The sequence below is a fragment of the Phaenicophaeus curvirostris genome, chromosome 4, assembly GCF_032191515.1.
Source record: "Phaenicophaeus curvirostris isolate KB17595 chromosome 4, BPBGC_Pcur_1.0, whole genome shotgun sequence".
NCBI classification, from domain to species: domain Eukaryota; kingdom Metazoa; phylum Chordata; class Aves; order Cuculiformes; family Cuculidae; genus Phaenicophaeus; species Phaenicophaeus curvirostris.
Window position 1 is genome coordinate 54,534,639 of NC_091395.1, and position 21,188 is coordinate 54,555,826.

The window sequence follows — 21,188 nt, forward strand, 5'->3', positions numbered from 1 at the left end:
GCTGCTCAGGGAAGCTGTGGATGCCCCATCCCTCATAGTGTGCCAGGCCAGGCTGGATGGGGCCTTGAACAGCCTGATCTAGTGGGAGGTGTCCCTGCCCATGCCAGGGGGGTTGGAACTAGATGATCTTTAAGGTCCCTTCCAACCCAAACTATTCTATAATCCCATGAAATAATGCTCTGCTGGACAGAAAACAGCTAGGGAAAGACTAATCCCTGACAAGTCGTGACACTTGTTAGTTAACAAAAGCAACTGGTCTATGAAATGTTGTTATGAAGAGCTGTTTCAGTCTGCAGGTTGATATTTGAGCAACACTCAAAGGCGATTCCTCCATTCCTATACACAGGACCTGACATCAATTAGTGTAGCTGCTCACAGAGGAGTACTGCAATTGCCCGAGTTGTCCCATTGTCCTTGATGTGATGCTGCTTATTTTGCCCTTAATACTGCTGAGACATTATAGTAGTGGAGTGTGAATCACACACTCATGTAAAGTGCACAAAGCCACCCTTCATCTTCATATGTCTAAGTTGCATCTTCCTCAAAACATTACCCCTCAGAATTACGTCATTCCACAAACTGCACCCTCACATAATCATGCAAAATAGAAGTCAGACCACAAAAATAAGATGCAGTAAAAGAAGGAAGCCAACTCTGTGGCATAAGAAACAGTGACTAATAGTGGATGAGGAGGATCTGAAACATGATCACCCTCAGTGCATCACATGATACCTCTGCAGGGGAGAATGTTGTCTTTTACACAAATACAACTTACATGATTTCTCTAAAAATACAGCTTTTTTCAAGAGTATATTACTTACCTTCTTTCATTATCACTTCTTGAAAAATACAGCTCAAAGAATTTCAGATTTGAACAACTATGAATCATACCTGCTGAAATCTCAAACCAGAGCTGACCAAGGTGTTCCTTCTAGCTCACATTATTCACCCACCGCACACAGACGTCTTTATCTCAAAAATTACAATGCAAAGCATGAGAAAAGAATGATGGTTTTACAAAATCATTGATTAACTAGCAACCTGTCAATAGCAATTATTGAAACCTCTGGTGTGAGAATCCATTTGAAATGCTAGGAGAGAGCGGTACAGAAGCAAACAACTGGAAAATATTTAAACAGAAAAAAGAGAGAAAGAATAGACTGTAGTCTTACCTGAGAACAAAAGGATATTTCTTTAAAGCTTTTTTCAATTGCTACTTTTTTTGTGTCAGGACTGATAAGGTAAACTTCAGACTGGCCAATCTAAAAAGAGCAAAATAAACAGCAAGATGATAACAAGTAACACTACACTTCCTTTTTCTCACAACAAAAATGTTTCCTGGGTATAAAATCTGATTATTTTTTTTCTACCTGTATTTTTAGACCAATTACAGTATTATTACTAGGGAAAGGGAGAATACTCATACAACATTGATCTGGCATTCAGACCTCTGCATATTGCTGTACTGAGATTTAGTTTCACATTTGAGACAAGAGACTGAGAAGTATTTAATTAGATGAGAGTAATAATATACCACACATAACTTACGTTGGACTTAAAAAATACACTCATACTCCCTCTTCTTATTTACTGCAGGGTTGGCACATACCACATTCCCAAAAGCTACTTAATTAAAATTGTTTTAAGATTTATATCGGAGTGTTTTCCTATACCTATATTCTACCTTATGATTCTTTCTAGGGTTATATTTCTTCATTTAAGACACACATAACATTTAAATAATTTAACTCAAACTATAAAAATCAGCTTATCGGAGTATATTTTCTAACTGAACTTAATCTGTAGGCCATTTGTACAACAGTGAACCAAAAGCTGATGCTAACTTTTAATATGCGAAGTCCATTTTTTAAGGTGAACCTATTGGTTTCAATTTTTCACCGTCTAGCAACATCTTTTTAACAGATGAAATTTAAATTCCTAATAGTTTCTAACACATCAGAAAGTCTGCTAAGGACAAGTCTCAGATCATATTCTAGTGAAGAGAAGCAGAATCTTGAACTATTCATGAGTACGACTTAGACAAACCTGCTGAAGCTTCAGCCACTACCAAATCCCCAAAGATGCACATAAGATCAGCAGAACCAATATACCTGCAGTTTCTTAAGGAAGGAGGAAGGAGTGAATCACGTATGTAAGTGGATCAAGTGAGACGTGCCACCTCTGCATGTCTAAAAATGGTCCTGTACATTCACCTTCCACTTCTTTCACTTCAACCAGTCATGACAATTTTCCCCAACACCCTTCTGGTTTCCTTGTATTGTCTCCAGGGCTGACCTCATACATGTTCATGGGGTTATACTTTCCAACATCTAGTCAGCAACCTCCTTCAGCTCACAGCTGCCTTTCCCTCCCTGCAGGGAGAGGGACCTTCTCACCTCAGCCTCACACACTCCTTTCACACCAGGTCCCGGGGCAGCAAGGACCATTTTAAGCCAACTGAACAAGGGTAAAAAACCCACAACACACATCCCCCCAGAACAAACTACAGCCAGGAAAAAAAAAAATTAAAAACCCTAAAATCCTAAGAAAATCCTGGCTGGGAAAACAGTTCTTCAGGAAAAGACATTAAATCAAGACTATTGTCTGAACCAGATGAGAAGAGTCAACAGATAACTTGTCTGAACATTTTTCACAACTCGTACACCAACCTCTGCTGCAGTTCCAGGGAAAACCCAAGTAAGAAATTCCACTGAGAAAACAAACTACTTTTTCCTCTGGATATAAAGTTACTTTTAAGCATTTTGTATGTAGCCACACACAAACTGATGAGCAAAGGTGAAAACCTGTGCACACTGTATACACACTGTTAGTCAGAACCTGCTGAGCACAGGGGATGGCTAACCAACAAACTCATTTCTGCCACGAGCTGCTAGCTTGTGGATACCGGACACACAAACCAGTTACTTCACTTCCTTATATTCAGCTTAATTTAGCCCAGCTGAATGGCAAAAGAATACAACTGTGCATACTAAATAGTAGTTTCCCAGGCAAAAACCAACACAAGATAAAAAGACAGATCAGCAGAACCCCAGTTTGTAAGTAGGTGACTGAAGTTATGTTCAGGCTGAAGCTGCACGTGCCCTTGAGAACTATTGCATCTACTTAAGATAAACTAAAAATGCACTCACTGGAGTAAGAGAATGTGGGCCTAAGTAGTCCAACTATTATCTCCCTACCTCTAAAATATACGCCATGAATTAATAACGGAATCATAATTTGTTTAAAATCAGGCATTACTATAAAGGGCATCTATATTTTCTTTGTGAAATATGCGGTTAGGATAAGAAAGTAAACATGGAATTGTTTTTACTGTAGCACAGAATTTCTCCCCATCTTCTTCCACTTCTCTTGCCTGCTACGACTAAATGGAAGTTTTAAATCAGGTATAGCTCATTGCACCTCTTTCTGTGTGTTACTATTTACAGATACAACACTTTGGTAATCCTTCTTAAAGTAGCACTTCTCTTTCCCCCCACTCAAAAACACCTGCTATAACTGCACCCACTCCATTATGTTACTGTCCTCAAAAACTCCTAGTCCCAACAGCAGCTCACAGATCCGAGATAACCTTATGATAACTGGCCATTGCAATATCAGCCCCAGATCTGTGTTATGTTTATAAGATACATGTTATAATCTTAGTGATAGATAAGTTATATAAGAGAGGCAAACAATACATTCCCTACTTGTTTCTCAGGTCTTCAAAAATTCTTTTGCTGCTCACCTCTCAAGGCAAGGGCATTGCTAGCCACACAAAAGCACAGCAGGAGTGGAGGCTGGTGTAAAGCAGCCTAGGAAGTTACTACTCTACACTATTACATAGCCACACTGGCAGCAGGATGATCTTTATGAATTATGCTGCTTATCACGGGACATAAAAGTCTACTAGTCCCCAGTTGTGGTTTGGTTCTTCTGCTCTAGTTACAGGTAACTCATTCACCTGGAAATTTATTTCCGCTGTTACTAGTGTACATATCATTTTGCAATTGTGTAACTGTCTACTAACTTGCTCTCTTTGAAGCCAAATGTTTCAGGTAGTGTTGCTTTAATCTGTTTTACATAAGCTTATTTTGACTATGTAAAACAATTTACTTTGGTAGTGCTTTCTAGAGAAATAGGCAGGTTTAGTTTAAGCTCTGGTAACTGCAATTAAGGTATTAAAGAAGTAACTGCCATCTGTCAGAACATCTGCTTTGGCATTTGCCACTCCAAACTCCAAGATGTGAAAATGCCACCAAAAGCTGCAAATCTTGCTTTACCGTAAACAACATTGTCCGGTTTTCTGCAATGTCTGTTGGCTGCACAACACTGTGTCCACAGATAAGCTGACTTTTTAGGTTCAGCGAAATTGCATCTTCTTCAAAAGACCGGACAAAGCTGTTGCTCCTATGGCTTCCCTCTTGCAAATCCTTCTTGAAAGCAAAGGAACGAAGCCCAGGCTGAGAAAATGATTTCCTAATTGGCCTTTTATCCTCCTCTTCACCGACCAAGGGCTGGAAGACAGACCGAAATTTGCTGCTGAAAGAGAAGCCTCCCAAGTTATTGGCAGTTTCATGTTGTTGGGATGATGAGTTGAAATCTGATTTTTTTGAACAACTTGCACGATTAAATTTCTCAATGCATTCATCTATGAGAGCTGGAGGTGCATTTTTATGTGCTACTGTCACCCGTCCACAGAACAGCACCTCAAACTTTTTGGCAAAAGGGTCTTCAACATCTGAGACACTATTCTGAAACTCTTCTTGACGAGCAATTTTTCCAGCTTGTCGAATCGAGCTTATAATCTCAGGCACCTAAAGAAGGGGGAAAAGTTACACAACATTAGCATCTCACGCTTTATGACAAACAAATAGCAACACTAAGAGGTGCTCCCTGCTGCTATCTTTCTGGAATGGCTAATCTGGTTTTGTTTTCTGAAAGACCAGTTGAAATTATCTTGTATTTGTCCAACAGACATTAAAGAAGTCAAACACTGACTAGATGAATCACTTATTTGTCTCCCTGCCAGGGGTTCCCGATCATCAACACTTCGCCAGAGAGCTTCATCTCTTGCAATGCTGTGCAGTTTAATACTTCTGCACGTGAAGAAAATAGTGTAACATGACAAATTGAAACTCAAACCAAAAGATAAAAATACTTCAGAAAGCGTAAGAAAAGCCCCAGACTAATTAACTGTGAAAGTTATTTAATCTCTGTTAGCTTTCACTCCCTTCTCCTCAAGCATTCACGTCACGTAGATTAATGAGTCTCTTGCAAATCTCCTTTCACCTTCACTGTAAAAAGCTGTGTTTTTTAAAGAAATACACTCATTATTTTAGACATTCAGTTTTATTCTACCATCCTAGATAACACCCTCAATTTATATAACATCCACAAACAGTATCAGTTGCAGGGCATATGTAAGAGGGTGCAGTCTGCTACAGCCCACAGATGTTATAAGTGTAAACAAAATCCAAACTGCCATCTGATCCAATTTTAAGTAACAGCAAAAGGGCACAGTTTCTGATTTGGTTATAAGGTAGGAACATGCATATATTATCTGCTAAGCTGCTGCGAGGCCAATGCTTGGTTATATCCCTCTATTTTGGCTTAGGAGATAAAGGTTCTTCTGCAGCATGTGCTGCTGCTGAAATGAAAAATGTGGAGGCACTATCTATGATTACAACAAATAATTTTGCCAACTTTTTAATTCCATGCTAGGTGTGCCAGTTTCCTGACAGAACAAATTTCCTCTGTCAAGCATCAATCAGAGCTTCCTTACTTACAAATATTTGGTTGCAGATAGTACGGAAGGAAGTCTGGGAGCAACAGACTAAAACATCAGCCCAGAAGAACCAACTATCCCATGAGAAAAGCCATCCCTAAACCTAAAGAATGCTTTGGACGTCTATCTTTTTCAGACATTTTTATGGTTATCTAACGCTTATGCATAATGCAATGATGCAAACAAACCAATGCAGGAAACAGCAAAGGGATTGGAGGAAAAGAAGTGTTGAACAGTGAAAACTGAATGGTTATTGTAGTGATTAAGGCATGGACCTCGTCAATGGGGGCGACAATTGAGATCAACTTTATTTAGAGAATTCAAACCTTATATAGTGCCTCTGTATCCAGTAACAGCTATCCCAGTGAATTTCGACCCGTGAGAATCCCACAGTGCAGCAACAGAGTGCAACCCCCGGTTTTCCACAGATGTGCCCCTTATCTTCACATTTTCTGCCTTCACATTCCCTTCCTATTAACCCGTGGGCCTTAATAAAGATTCCAAGGTCTCAATAAGCTAGCAAGCATGAAAACATCAGCCGTTTGTTCTGTGCTTGCTGCTAATATCGCAGGTACACCAAGGCATCAGCTGCTTGCCCCAGCATACATGCAATACTGGAATCTTTATGCCCACAGGTTATATTTTGGGTCTCATAAAGACCTCAGTAGGATTCCTTTTTATAGACAAGGAAACACAGATACAGGGGATAGATGGATACATATATACACACAGGCGCCTATGCATACAGCTAGTAGATTTTGGGCAATAAGTAACAGATTACAAAATAAATGATTCCAGAAGCATTACTCCACCCTTCAGCACAAGACATGAGTCATCAGCTAATAACCCAGCAAAGAGGTAAGAGAAGCAGGGTCATGACTTTGGAAGTTTGTTCTCAGCTCTATCACAAGCCAGTCAGAAAACCTCGGGCTCAGGCAGCTTGGAGCCCAACAGTTCAATCATATACAAGAACATAAGGATACAACGAATCTTTATTACCTCAAACAATACGGATCTGCTCCACAGAGAGCTCAAGGTTCACCTCAGTTTTATTTATCTAATACACCTCTGAAGAACCAATTTTTAGTCACATAACATGTGAAGATGACAGTGAGACAAAAAAAGAAATAAAGTGTCTTTTATAAGTACCAGCTGGCTTCCGTGCTACACTTACTGAAAAACACTGACTCCTCTGTTCCTGCTTATTAATGTAAAAAAATTAACAGCCTGTTAATATAATTTTATTACTTCTGATGAGGCAATTAACGCAGTATCGCTCTAGGAGATGCAGAAAATCATGTCATTCTTCCTGCAACCCTTGCATATGTTTAACATTATTTCTCTTTTCATTAGTAAAGACAAGATGCCATAATGAATGAGAAAAACACAAAATATGTATTTCCCCAGAACTGATCCTGGCCTTTTCATCAAGATTTGTGCTCTTTTTATCTACCTGTATTGTTCCACGCCTTTTATGCAAGTATCTAGAAATAAAGAAACCACACACTCCTCTGTGTGTGCTCCGACCCTCTGCCCCTCAGCAAACAGACCTGGATACCGAGTAAATAAACACCAACTACACATTAGATTAAAACACACATATATATAAAAAGAAAATAATCAGTGAAATGTAAATAAATATATAAATGTTATAATTATTTCAAATTATTAAAATAAACAATGTACTCTATCACGCCAAACATTTAATAACCACAGCTGGAATTGTTACAGATTAAGAGGCATGCCACTGGGTGAATAGCAACCACATCTCCTGCAAGCCTCCTGCAATTAATTAAGACAAACTGAATCAGTTTTTATGGCTCTTCAGTTTGTACTGAAAATCAGCAAGGATCAGGTTGCTCTTGAATTAAGTTAATGTTGCTTGGAGTTTTTTAAAGGTTGTGGGGCTCTATCTGAAGATTAAAAAAAAAAAAAAAAGTCTTTTTTCTATTGTAAGGGTGGCCAGAGGCTGGCACCAGTTGTTCTGAGAGGCTGCAGAGTCTCCATCCTGGCAGATTTGGACACAGCCCTAAGCAACCTGCTGCATGTGATCCTGCTTTAAGCAGGGGGCTGCACTAGATGACCTGCTGAGGTCTCATCCTACCTCAGCTTGGTGATTTAGATACAAACACCTCCTATACAAACCTGTGTTAAGATACAAACACCTCCTACACAGATATGTCTACTAATCTGAACTTGCTAAGAGAGCGGAGGAGGACTGCTGCAAACATGTATGATTTCTTCCTGCGGCAGAAATTCTCTTTTCTAGCCTAATTCTATTCTTAAGTGTTTTCTGAGCCGTTTCTCAGAGTAAATACGTAATTAGTGGATAAAGATTATTTCTGTAATCAGAATAACAGCTGCTGATGACCTAAAATTATGTCCTTAAAACCACAAAACTCAGTATAGAACAAGAGCATAATCAACAACAAAACTTTTCCAAACACAAAACATTACCTTCTTATCATTCACTCTGGGCCAAACAGGGCTGCGGAACAGAAGATACAACTGAAATCCATTAGGAAAAGTTTGTGGACTTAGAACATCTGAATTAGATACAGAAGACGTGTCTATTACTGTCAAAGCTAACAGGGGACTGTTGTAATTTTTGCTTTGTTGGTTAAGTATATCATCTTATTTCTGCTATGATGAGAATGTTTATTATGCAGAGACTGAAGTGCCGAGTACTCTTGTGACTTAACTCTTGGGTAATCAAGCAAAAGCCAAAGCAACACCTAGAACTTAGTCTGTTAGTCTGTCACCAGACAAACCAGCTGCAGCTTCTACACCATGCACCCAACCATGAGAGAAAGCAGTAATTTTTAAGCACACAGGTTTGCTGCATCTGAAGAACAAAGAACAGCTTGCACTTCCCTCCATGGAAAGAAAAACCGCAGTTGTATTATCTTCCCCATGCAACCAGAAACCACCCTGCAAGTTTATATACAAGCACGCAGTAAGCTGTCCATGTCTTTTGACTGTCAGTGGGTTTAAAAGAGAGCGTGCAACTACTTTAATGAAAAAACCCAAGTAACAGCTGAATGCAACAGCTGCCTTTCGGTAAGCAAGACTGCCAAAACAGATTCCCTGATTCTTTAATACACACTAGGTAGGAAAGCAAGGCCTGACACAGAAAAAGAACTGTTGAGAAACACATCAACCGGCCAGGACTGCAGGACGAAACAAAAGTGGAATGATTCACTATTTCATATGCTACACAGTGTTTATACCTACAGTATAAACATATCAATTCATACCTACCAGTTCTTTAGTAAGTCTTCAGGTCAATGGAGGACTCAAGGGCAGGCTTGACTATTTCAAGGGTGGGTTTTTTTTTTATATTAAACCGACCTGCGCTGTCAGCAGACTGAAAACCATCAGAGTAAGATTTGCCTTGTACCTCAGAACATCTCACACAACCTTTGCTAGAACAAAGCCTTAAAATTCTTTCACAAAGCTCTTGAAATAAGTAGATGTTTCGATTAAGTGAGTTTTGCCTCCCTATTCAAGCATCAAAGAACATTTGAATTATTCTTAAGTGGTTCTACTTGCTTTTTTTTCTGACCATAGCAGGCTCAATAAACTATGTCAATAAGTCTAACATACTGTTTGCTGTTAATACCTTTCCTTCTTTATTTTACTACAGAGCGCTGCTATAGGAAACATAGGGCCCACAGCTATATATCTTGGGAGAAGCCATGTAGTTGTATCAGGATATATGGCAATATTTTTGTCACCCATAAGGTATTTATAATCATGGAATACTTCGTAAAAGTAGTAGAACAGAAGAAATGAAAATAATTTTGAAGACATACACAATATGTAAAAAAAAATATGATACAGTGAAGTATTTATTTGCATTTTTAAAAAACTGCATGAAATCTTGATTCTGGTAGTTTGGTATGTACTAAAAAGCAGTTGGTCTGTTTTCAGTTTTCAGCACACTTCTAGCAAAATAAAATAGAGATGCAGTAATAAAACAGAGATCAATGCTTCCCACCCTTATCACTCCTTAAACTCACACTAGCGGCCAACTAACTTTTCTGAATAGTTTTCTCCAATCAATGGATTTAAAATTTGGCATTTTTTGATCTAAAGCATTTTAACTTATAGGTTTCACTAGGGATATTTTTTTTTTAAATCAAGATATTGCATGATTTCCCACAAAATGATTAAATTCGGAAGTAACCTGACAGTGCAGCCCCCCACAAAAAACAAGGCAAACTTTCTAGTTAGATCCAGCTTCAAATTCAGATAAAACACTGGGAGTCACACACCCAGCTGAGTTCCAAGTAAACTCGAGGATAGGGATCCCACAACTTCTTCCCCACAGGAAATCTACAGCTGCCAGAAAAATAAGAAAAAGATACAATCAGCTGAGATTTCTTTTGTGAGAAGTCTTGCCCACTACTTTAACCAAAGAACAAACTAAAAACTTCTAGCAAAAAATCAGTCTTTAGTCTCTCACTGAAGTAAAATAGGTTTTAGAAGTGACAAAACTGGCAGATTCCTTGGCATTAGTAGAGATTCAAGGTAGAACAGAGTAATGAACTTTTCAAGGTAATTTCCGTTTCAGTGAAAGACGTTTTTATTCCGGTCTTATCTCAAATGTCTTCACAAGGTTTTTTCTTCTATTATATTGCTTGGAAAGCAAGTATTTGCTCTATACGCTCCTACACCTCACTGACTTTTTCTGGTCATTAACTTCAACTCATTTTCCATTTTTTCACCCTCTGTCTCCTAATCAACAGTTCTATGGAATACTTAATTACTAGGTTTCTTCCTTTGCTATTTGTTAACTTTGATTCTTCCCAAAAAGCCACTTTCAAACCAGGATTTAATTCAGAAAGAGAAGCAGAAAGTTTATAGCTCCTCTTGTTTCTGGATGATGATCATTAGTAAGCTCCCATCAGCTATGGCTCAACCTGTGGTGCATTAGTTATGCACAGAAAAACAGAGCAAAGTAAGATTCTTCTCACCAGCTCTCTAAGTACTTAGCTGTGTGGGTGCACAGACAGACAGCTCACCTTTGCTCCATGACTTCATGCCCAAACACAAGAGCCAAAACTTTCCTGCTGTATCTGCACTGCTCATAAAACAACTATGAACTGTGTCACTCTCAGCAGCTTCATCATCCATGTGTGCTAGTCTAGCTAATTTCGCTCTGTAGTACCTAAATGCACTGTGTGTCTCATTTAACCAGAGAACTTGTGGGTATCAGTTGAGAAAGGAGAAGTCAGATCACAAAACCAGAGGGCTGGGAGTGGTAGCCAGGTTAGCAGCCAGTGAGGCTAACCACACTACAGGTGTGCTTCTTGGGTAGGACTGTGAACCAGGCCTGCAACAGCAAGACACAGACGTTGCTTCAGTCTTGAGAAGGAAAGCTCAGTGGCTGAGTAACATTGTCATAGACCTAAGAACGGGAAAGCAACGCTATGCATGTCTATGTGCAGACATGGTTTACTTACTTAGGTTTGAATGGGCATTACACAGCAAATGGGATAACTGAGGGTGATGGGGCCAAGACTCATATTTTGCAGGGAAGTAAGAAGCTGATAAACAAGAGTGCATTAAAATTCAAAGAATATTCAGTGTGGGGCAGAAGGGAATTATCTGTTTAAATCCAGTTCTTTTTCCTGTGGAGCATAGTGCACGAGTGGCACTAGTGTTCTGTGAGATGACTGACAGAGTGAGCACCAAGAGAACAGCTCCACAAAGCCAACGTACTCTAACAGCTCACAGGTTATCGTAAAAAGCCATAAAGGTGACTTGATTTCTCACATATGTGGACTGCTGCCTCCAGAAGATTGCTAATCAATGCAGATTGACGCCACGAGTACTGTATGCCACTTTCACAGTATCACATTCCTTTCAGTATTAGAGAGAAATCTCAGCTCAAGAACCTTCCTCCTCAGTTAATCGAAGAGGTTATACTTTTTGCAAAGTCATGCGAGTTGGAGAGCACTCCATGCAATTTAAAGAGGCACAAAAAGGTTTGCTTTTCTTTCTGCAAAAACAATATTTGCTTAATCTGTTTATAGAGTATTGTAAACAAGTTCAGAAATAGAACATAATTGTACTTGGTGTTCCAGTGAAGCTGGACTACTCTATTTTTTGGTAGTGCTTCCTCCCCAGGAGAGATGTATCATGTTGCTGATATATTTTAAGGCTTGCTTTCACATGCTCTCAAGACACACCTTACTTGAAGCCCAAAATGCAACAAAACCTGGCTACTCTCCATAAGAAAACTGCCATATCTCAGACTGCTGCTTAGCTTTGGATCGCTTTCCATAAAAATGCATGATCCAAAACTAAACAGAGGCCTTCTGGGAGCTTTGGTGAAGAAGATCAATGTGGAAAACATGCCTTTCACTTATAGGCTGCCTGCAAAACTCCATTTTCACTGCAATTGCCATCATGGATTGTCTGAATGCATCGGCTGTAGAGCAGGGTTGTAGACCAAGTACCCTATGACTGGCAGTACTGCAATACCATCCTACGTACCACTACTTTCTTTGTTTGAGCTTTTGATCATCTTAACCTGATGATCTTGTTTCTTCATTTAAATGTTGGCATCCTTATTAGCTGTTCTCTCATCACTTCAACTGCTACAGGTCAGCCAAGCAAGCTCCTTGAGTTGACAGCCAATAGTAAATTTGCATGTCCCAACACAAAAGCCAAGACCTCACTATTCTTTCAAGATAAAGCTGCACATTCAGTCTTAAAATAAAGAAGAGCTGCCAAAGCATAGATAAAAGGTGCCATTGAGATAAACAGAGCTATGGGATCACTCCTGAAAGTCAACATAGAGCCAAGCTAAGGTGCCACTGTAGAAACATTAAAGAACAAGAAGCCAAAAGAGAATTTTTAGCAGTGCCTCCAGATCATGAAAATACCACAATGGTTCTCTCTGCTGCCAAAAATCCTCATGATTACACCCTGTCCCAAATTCACCACAGAAGTTCAATAGCAGATCTGTAGATTTGCAGCCTGTGTCAACAACTTTATTTTGATTACCTTCGTTCAGCACTATTACCTGGCCTATGTACTCACTGCTAACTGATCTCAGAAGCAGTGCTCATCTAGGGAAACCGTGGTAACTAAAGAGTAAGAGCTGACATTCATCCTTCTGTTCCTTCCCCACTAGCCATACTACAGTATTATCAACAATTCACTAAAGCTGCAGTCTGACCATTTACCTCTATCACCTGCTTTATTTAAATAAATGCCATAATAACAGCAACCAGTATCCACGGCCTACATGATGCCTGACAGGAGTTTGAAAATACTGATGACAGAACTGATGAACAAGAGAAGAAACTGAGAGAACTTCATTAATTTGAACCTCAGTCTCAAGGCTTTTTATTCCTGGGCAAGAAAGCAATGCAGAAAAAAAAAATAATTAAAAAAATGACATAATGGAAAAAACATAGTGCCAGACTGATTGAAAATGGAAGACATTCAAGACAATTGCTAAAATAGCAATGATGGTCTTCTATCACTACAGCCAGAGCAAGCTAGCTGTACCGATGGGCAACAAAAAATTATAATTCACTGAACAGACTTGGCCTTAGTGCCTTTCCAAACAAAATGTCTGTATGATAGTGCAATATATGGAGAGATGTCTACACTAAAAAAAAAATACATCAATAAGAGTGTATACAAAGACTTTCAACAATATTTGTTGCCCCATGATCACGAGCATTTTTTTGGAGCTCCTACCATTTACCTATATTACCACTTGATAAATATAAAATTTGACACAGATATAATAAAGTACTAACAATACACACACAAAAATTCAGAATCTGTTCTCTTTTCAGGGTTGTGGAATTGCTATTTTAATCCCACATAGTCTCTTTCAACAGTAAATTGTCTCTTATTCCTTTTTTGTTCTTCCACTCTCTCCACAAGTTAAGGCTGGGTTTCTTTAGAGAAAGGTAAATCAACTACCAAACACCGAATTGCAGCTAGAGCTGGACAGTTTATGCTGTCACAGTCCTGTTGATGCCAAAAAAACTGGCAAATAAACTCTCTAATACTCATTCTGAAGTGTTAGAAAGCAAGCATCCTTTATTACAGCACTGGATGCGTGGAGGGGTAACTCCACCAATCATGTGTAATGAAACAAGAGCTGATTACAGAAATATTTCCCATCTGCATGTGTATGTATAATATTTCCCAGAAATGTCATTCATATTCTATTACTTCCACAGTCTAATGTTATTATGAACTTCATAACGGCTGAATTCCAGTGCGTGGTTTTGGTTCAGGTTCTGGGTAACTATGAGTTTTAAAGGCAGGCCTCTTGTACATAATCATCTAAAACTCCAAAGCACTTACACAAATCTCCTTTTCCATGGCTTGCATTTGAGGAGATTGGAAGCTGTAAAAAGACCCAAAGAAACAAAACCAGCATGAAATATTTAGTGTTAGCCATCCAAATTTCCATGGCAACAGCTTCAGTGAGTTTACCTCATTGGTACTACAGCAGCAGACCAATGGTAAATGTAAATGTAGAGAGGCAACTGTTAAGATCTAATGAAAATAAGACATTTGCTTACAGTGGTCCTTGAAATAAACACACAGCCCCCCTAAAATGTTTGCCTCAAAAAGAAAGAGGCCATTTAGTTTAGCTCAGCTTTGTCATTTTCAGTAGCTGGGAGTATGCCTGGGTAACTGTGCAACCAGTCTCTTCTCCCCAGACCTGCAATTTCACAGAATATCTATACCTGAAAATCCTGTTTGGTTACTACATATCAAAGGTTTCCCCTGGAAAACACATATGTTTCTGATTACAGTGATGATGCTATAAAAGCACAAAGAGAAGCATTCACATGTCCAAAGCCAACGACTTTGGAGTTGGGAATAAGCTTCCAAATATTTCAGCCAAAATGAAATATTTTTGTTTTGTTTTTTTTTGTGATGTGACCATCAACATGCACAAACACTCCCCTGGGAATGGAAGGCAATACATGTTTTTAGTCTTTCTTCACAGCGCTTCAGTTAGTGACAGACAGAAACCTAGCTCAGAGAAACTCTGGACAACCCCTCAGGCCTGAAATTCTCAGAAAGCCAAAAGGTCAACATCCCACTAAAACAAAAATTCTCCAATGGGCCCCCATTCCTTGCATCAAGGTCATCTACTGGAAAGCCATGAGTATGCTATTTGTCCAGCTTCTCTAACTGGATTCTCAAGTATTACATAGGTGTGACAACTTCACTGTTTTAATTGGGACCAGGAACATGTTTGAGAGTGGATTCTCCCAATCCACTTCTTGTGCGACAGACTGCATTGTGGAACTGTCTTGAAGTGCCTAAACTGACATCCATTTAAAAGGAACTGAACCTTCATTTTGTGATACACTTCACTGCAAACATTCTGTTTGTGGCACCAAATTAGGGCTAGTTCATAGTAAAACCCACTTCCAGGTATCCAACCTTTCTTTACCACCAGCAGCTCTGCTTGAACAATCTGTTGCTGTGTGCTACTTACTAACACAGCCACAACCTACCGGTGAGTTTATCCAAGCTAGTAACCACAGCTTTCACACATCTGGCCAGCTGATCTGGGAATACTGGCCTGGCCTTTTGGGAACTTGCAGACAGAAGAGAAAAGGAGTAGCAGAAACCCTGCAGTTTTGCTCTAGTGTGCTTTGACAGGATAAAGGTGCTCTTGCTTCTCAGCAAGCAAACTGTGTTTTTCAGAAACATTTTACTTTAAATGTCTCCTACTAAAATTTTGTATTTATGCATTAACCTATTTCAGGATTTGTTATTGTAATTTGGTTAAAAAGTGAGAACACCTGAAAACACCTCATATACAACTTTGTAGAAATAACTCTGTGATAAAACCAATAAATGGTAGTTAATGTTATTCCCTGCTTCAGCTTCTGCTCTCTGAGTTCCACCTGTTCTTCCCAGCTCTACTTCCTCACCTCCCCATGAAAATCAGTAAGCAGGCTCCTATTTGGGCATGTCTCTTGACATATTTCATATATCTTTATTGATATACCAATATGTAAAATATTAACAAAACCGAGGCTGAGGTGTTTTGGTTTTTTTCCCCTCAGTCATTGCCATCCATAACTGCTTGAGCAGTTTTGTTGCAAAGGTTTCCAATTTAAAATATATATATGTATATATTATAGTCAAGCTGTAATTCAGTTAACAGTGTTTCTGCAGAAGACTAACTTGCTAAGTCACCAGTCAAACTTTGTATACCATACACAAGCTCTGGTCTTTCAACTTTAAGAAGTCTTTTGAACCACTTTATTTTAAAATCTTCAGTATTTATTAGTTGGCACAGTAAAAATATTCCAACATTCCCATAAGGTAGAGGTTTCATAGAAATACTGCAGCTTCTATATTCAGAATGATGGGAAATTAGAAACTCGAATTGTCTGGCAGCTCTGTGAGCTGATCCCTGAAGAAAGAGGTGATTTGCCCAACTTTTACCTTAGAGGTACTTCTACTTGGGGAATCCAGAGCAAAGCTACTGCTTCTTTATTCTCAGAAACATCTCCGGTGCACATAAAAGACTGTTTCATTATAGCAGCCTTCCAAAAAAGCAGGCTACAATGCGAAATAGTATTTTAGATCATCAAAAATAAAGCAAATATATATGGCGCACTGCAGCTTAACTTTATGTACAGCAAAAACCCAAATGAACTCTTAGTTATTCCATACACCCCTGATGAGACCTGGAGTTTCCCTCAATCCTTCAGGATTTATTAAGATTTTTGCTATCCGTTTGGCCCAGAACATATTAACTACCTGAAGATAGCTAGGAGCACTGATGTCCAGAGAGCTTTTCAGCAAAGGAAAGCAGTTTTTGACTGAAGTCTAAAAGTTCCGGTTTGAGTTGCAGAGAGGAGGACCTGCATAAAACAGCAAGCTCAGCTACCTTGTCAGCCTTGGCTTGTTGCTGTATCTGAAGGTCAACATGAAGCCAGACGTAGATACTCATAAGAAATTTATTTGGAAAGGCATAAATGATTCAAGAGAAAAACTTCTATAATCTGCAATCTAAATGGCCAGGACTTTCACTATGGAAAGCCCTACTCCTTACTAAGCACCTGTAATGTACCTTACAAACACAGAGGACACTGCCCTACGACATCTGCCCAGCCACGTAAAAGCCATATGAGTCAGACTGTCTTCTGGTCTTCTCCCATCTTATCTGGAACGTTTAAGCAGAGTGGGTGCAATTCAGGCCTGGTGTGCAGAAAAAGAAGTGGAAGGACAAAGAAGAAAAGTGAACAGCTCCAAAGGGAAGTGCTGAGTAACAGAGGGGTTTCACCACTGAACTGAGTTCATTTCAAATGCCGAGCGCACATTCCTCAGTCAACATGCAGACCCCCACAGGGTAAGCTGGGGAGTGACTGGCATACAGAAAACTGTGTGTGTCAACTGCTCAGCGTTTTGTGTTAACCTGCACTTATCTGAAAGCTGCAATCAGTAACAACATATTTTCCCCAAACAAACACGACCTGGAAAAACACACCGAGGAGCAACCTAGTGTTCTCTGGCAGGTGCATTGTGCAAACTCAGGCACCAAAACCCAGATCTGGCAGAAATCTCAACTTTCTATTTGCTGCATTGCCTGCATCCGGCCTGGGAGACAAGCGAGGGTCTGTCCCTCCAGCCCCACCCACAGCCTAAATGGCTTCAAGAAGATTCATCTACAAGTTAAACTGCAGCATTTGAGCCTTTCCTTCCCAACAATTCCCAGTTCTTCCCTGACACTAGCTCTCTATTACCGCTCTGATCCTTGACACAGTGTCCAAGTACTCAAATTCATTTACAAAAAGGGGTTTGGGGAGTAAACACACAAACAGGGGTCATACACCATAGGACAGCACCACTGTTTATTCTCACACATCCCCCAAATAATTTACCATCTCAGACGTAAGGTGGGCTTAAACTAAGATAGGCTTAATATACTTCAAGGTTTATCAGGCTTCAGACAGTGTTAAAATGCCTGGTTATGAGGGCTTCTTAAGAGACCAAATCCCGATTCGTATGGCTAAAATGCAAGTCACTCACTGTGGGATTAAAGACACCCAAAGGTGTTCAAATTTGCTAGAAGTTGTAGGAATAAAGGAAAGAGGCAAGTCCATCGAGCTGGAACAAAACACCCTCATAAATAAGTGTGACAAACCCTAAAACAGACCAGGAAAAAAAAAAGCCAAGACGGTCCTTTCAGAACAATCCTAAAAAGGAAAAAAAAAAGGAGAGGGGATTTCTCAGACTTACTGATTTTCAGCCTCTCATTCCTTCTCATTCTCTTCCAGAAGGCAAATAATTTTCATTTGTAGCCTCTGACCTACACCAAGAAGTCAACTGTTACTCCCACCCATTCTCACCCCAGAGGTCTACTAGGCACTCTATATTGAAAACAGTAGAAACAATGGCAAAACATTAGCAATTATAGCAACATAGCATATTAAGGTATGTTATGATTCCAAGAAAAATAAGTGGCATTTCCAATGCCATTATAGTTACTACTTCAGTAATGTTTCATGGCAGAAGCCAAGTGACCAAGCCTTGCTGCACTGAATAGTGTAGAAACTTCCTGTTTCGATGCCTTGAGAGCTTCCCAAACTGAAGAAAGCTTACAGGCAATTCTAACATAGCAGTTCTAAGGAAGAAAAAACCAAAAAAAACCCCAAAAACAAACAGCATTCTTGCTTTGCGCTTGGGAATTTCAGAGCATCTATTGTGAACATACCCTAAAATCTGATCTTCAGAGCAGAAGAAATCTGAACGATGTTTCACAGTCCAGGGTCCTACATTAGTCAAGCCAGCTGAGGAGAGCTACAAGGTAAAATCACCCCGTTTTGCTAGTGCTGGAAGCCAGAGGTTCTGTGGGCTGCAGCAAGAAACTGGAGCACCCAGCTGCTATCATGAAGGCTGCAGGCAGCTGACCAGTGTTGACTGATCCATATCAGCAAAATTACTACAGGAGAAACCTTGATTTAAATAACAAAGCCTTGCTTTCCATTTTACCATAGTAATTTTCTTCACTGGTTCCTTTGGTTTATAATCCTTTAGGCAAAATAAACAGACGCTCAACACAACTTTCACATTATATGTGGTACCCTTTTTTTTTGTAACTAGAAACACACTATGTATAAATCGCTAAACTGAGAATCTGAGGACAAACTTACTCAAATTCTCTATTTATACAATTTATTACACTAAGAACTGTTTATTTCTATTTCTTCAGCAATCAATTATTTAATTTTGGTTTCTGTCAAGCTGCTTCTGAATAGAAACTTGCATTATAAAATGAAGTCAATTGTAGAAAACTAACACTGAACTTGTTGGGTTTTTTTTACTTAAACTAAAGCTGTACTAAATATGATGGAAACAGTGGAAACAAATAAAATTACTCTTAACTATGACTGTATAATTACCTCCTGCTAATGAATTAATGATGCGCAAGTATCACACTGCTTGCAGTAAAAAAAAATCTGCATTTCTAATTATTACTTGCAGACTGAAACCTTTGTGTTTTTCAACTCCAAACTGATTTCTTTACTTTTAGTAACAGTTCTTGCAGTGAACCAAACTGAGTATAGATTAAAATATCTGTGAGTATCTACAAAACTGGGGCATTGTCTACCCAAAACAATACAAAGTTAGTTTACACTTTTAGGTTTGAAGGAGCTTAGTCAAAGGTTTCCCTGAAGTCAGTTGTCTGACTTTGTACAAAACTGTGCAGGAAAAACAGGTATAGCTATTCTTTTTTATTTAAATCATTTTAGGAGACTAAAACAAATCAGTACTTAAGAATTCATTATCCACCAAGTCATCATTCCAGTGGCTTAACCAGCATCTGCAGGGACAACACCAGCCCATGTAAGACTCAAGAAGGGCTTTTTCCTCCAGCCCAGAATGTGTCCCACAGCCTGGCCTGGCAGCACCACAAAACTCATCCCCAAGGAGCCCGCATGAACTTAAGTGACAAGGTGGGTAAAGCACCACATAAAAACCTGTAATGAAGATGTATTAAAAGGTAATGTTCAAACACAAGGGACCAATTTTATAGCACATAGGTGTAAATTACTTCACTCATAAGTCTCTGTGGGCCTCACGACTTACATGGTGACGCTAAGCGCTCATTACTGGAGAAGAGGTTACTCACTTTGAAGTAATAGAAGCAGGGGTACAGTTTTCTTTCAAGGAGGACAGTTTCCTCCTCACCGTATCCTGTAGCTGTTGCCTGTTCTGGAATGAGCCAAAATCTTATAAAAACTGTAAAAGCTTGCATTTGCGTTGAAATCCTATAGCAGTAGTTCCTACATTTTTTACTGATCACATTCTGGCAGGAAGGCTTTCTCTGTTAACAATGTTTATTTTATATTTCTAAATACATTGCTTCACTTTCACTCTCAGATAAGTGCTGATGATTAACAGCCATTCAAATTAAAAACCTAAACACTTGTGAGGAACCAGTATTGCAATAATTAGCTCTAAAAGCCCAGAAAGTACTCCTGAAAGCAGAGTTAGAAGTGTGTTTCTGCAAAAGTTTCTGTTACTCTCTCTAAAAATGCAGCCAAGTCTGTGCACTACAAGTTCTGCCTTGTACCTCCTCCAAGACTAACTCCTCTCTGACTAGCTCCTTTGTCCAGCTGGCAAGTGAACAACAAGGGGGGAAATCGGGCTACTCCTTGGTGGCATCCCTGAAGTATTTACTCGACAGCACCACTCACATCACTCACTTTTGACAGCAGCGACCTGTATGTGAGACTGACATGTGTGTAAAAGTCTGCATGGAAATCAGCTAGTATCGTTCCCTTGGGTAACAAGGCAAAACAGGCCTTACATCACCCACAAGGCAGACCCACAGTGTCGACAGGAAAGGGAACTACTTTAACAAGCACTCCACCTGGTAGCTCTTTAAATGGATCAAGGGGAAAAAAAGAAAAAAAAAAAAAAAGCCAAGTGGGAACAGGAAAGGATAGCCATATTTTTGAGGGTATGGCTAAAATCAAGCACGGCGCTTTTAAGACAGAATAGAGCATGTCTTTCTAACTGAATGAAGGTAACACTGTCACACATCAAGCACTCCCTTCTTAACTACCTTCCCAGGGTGGGTATGTCGCCTCTACATAGCCAGTGAGAGGGATGCACAATAGTGATTAAGCAACTGACCATTTATACTTCGCAAAAGAGAAGGAAGAACCAGGTTTTATGTAGCCTTCCAGCAGGCTTAACAGGCAGTCGCCTGTTAAGATAAGGTCCTTTTTTCCCCAGATAATTCCTCCAAGGAACCCCCAAGTCGTCTGTCATACAGTAGTTTCACTCACTTGTCCTCTTCTACATTTTCTACTGCGCCTCATGACAGAATACCATATACAGCTCATTTTAAATTCAGAATGTTACTTTGGAAAAA

General features: G+C 39.4%; 1 protein-coding gene across 5 annotated transcripts in view; it reads right to left on the minus strand.

The window, feature by feature from the left end:
- The window catches only part of TBC1D1 (TBC1 domain family member 1), a 105,647-nt gene that overhangs the window by 51,570 nt on the left and 32,889 nt on the right, over positions 1–21,188 (minus strand). For all 5 annotated transcript variants that reach the window (XM_069856177.1, XM_069856175.1, XM_069856176.1 and 2 more), the window contains 2 exons: positions 4,281–4,814; positions 1,173–1,262 (listed from right to left, as the gene is read on the minus strand). In XM_069856177.1, the coding sequence (XP_069712278.1) occupies positions 1,173–1,262; positions 4,281–4,814 (624 nt within the window). The remainder of the gene's footprint in view (positions 1–1,172; positions 1,263–4,280; positions 4,815–21,188) is intronic.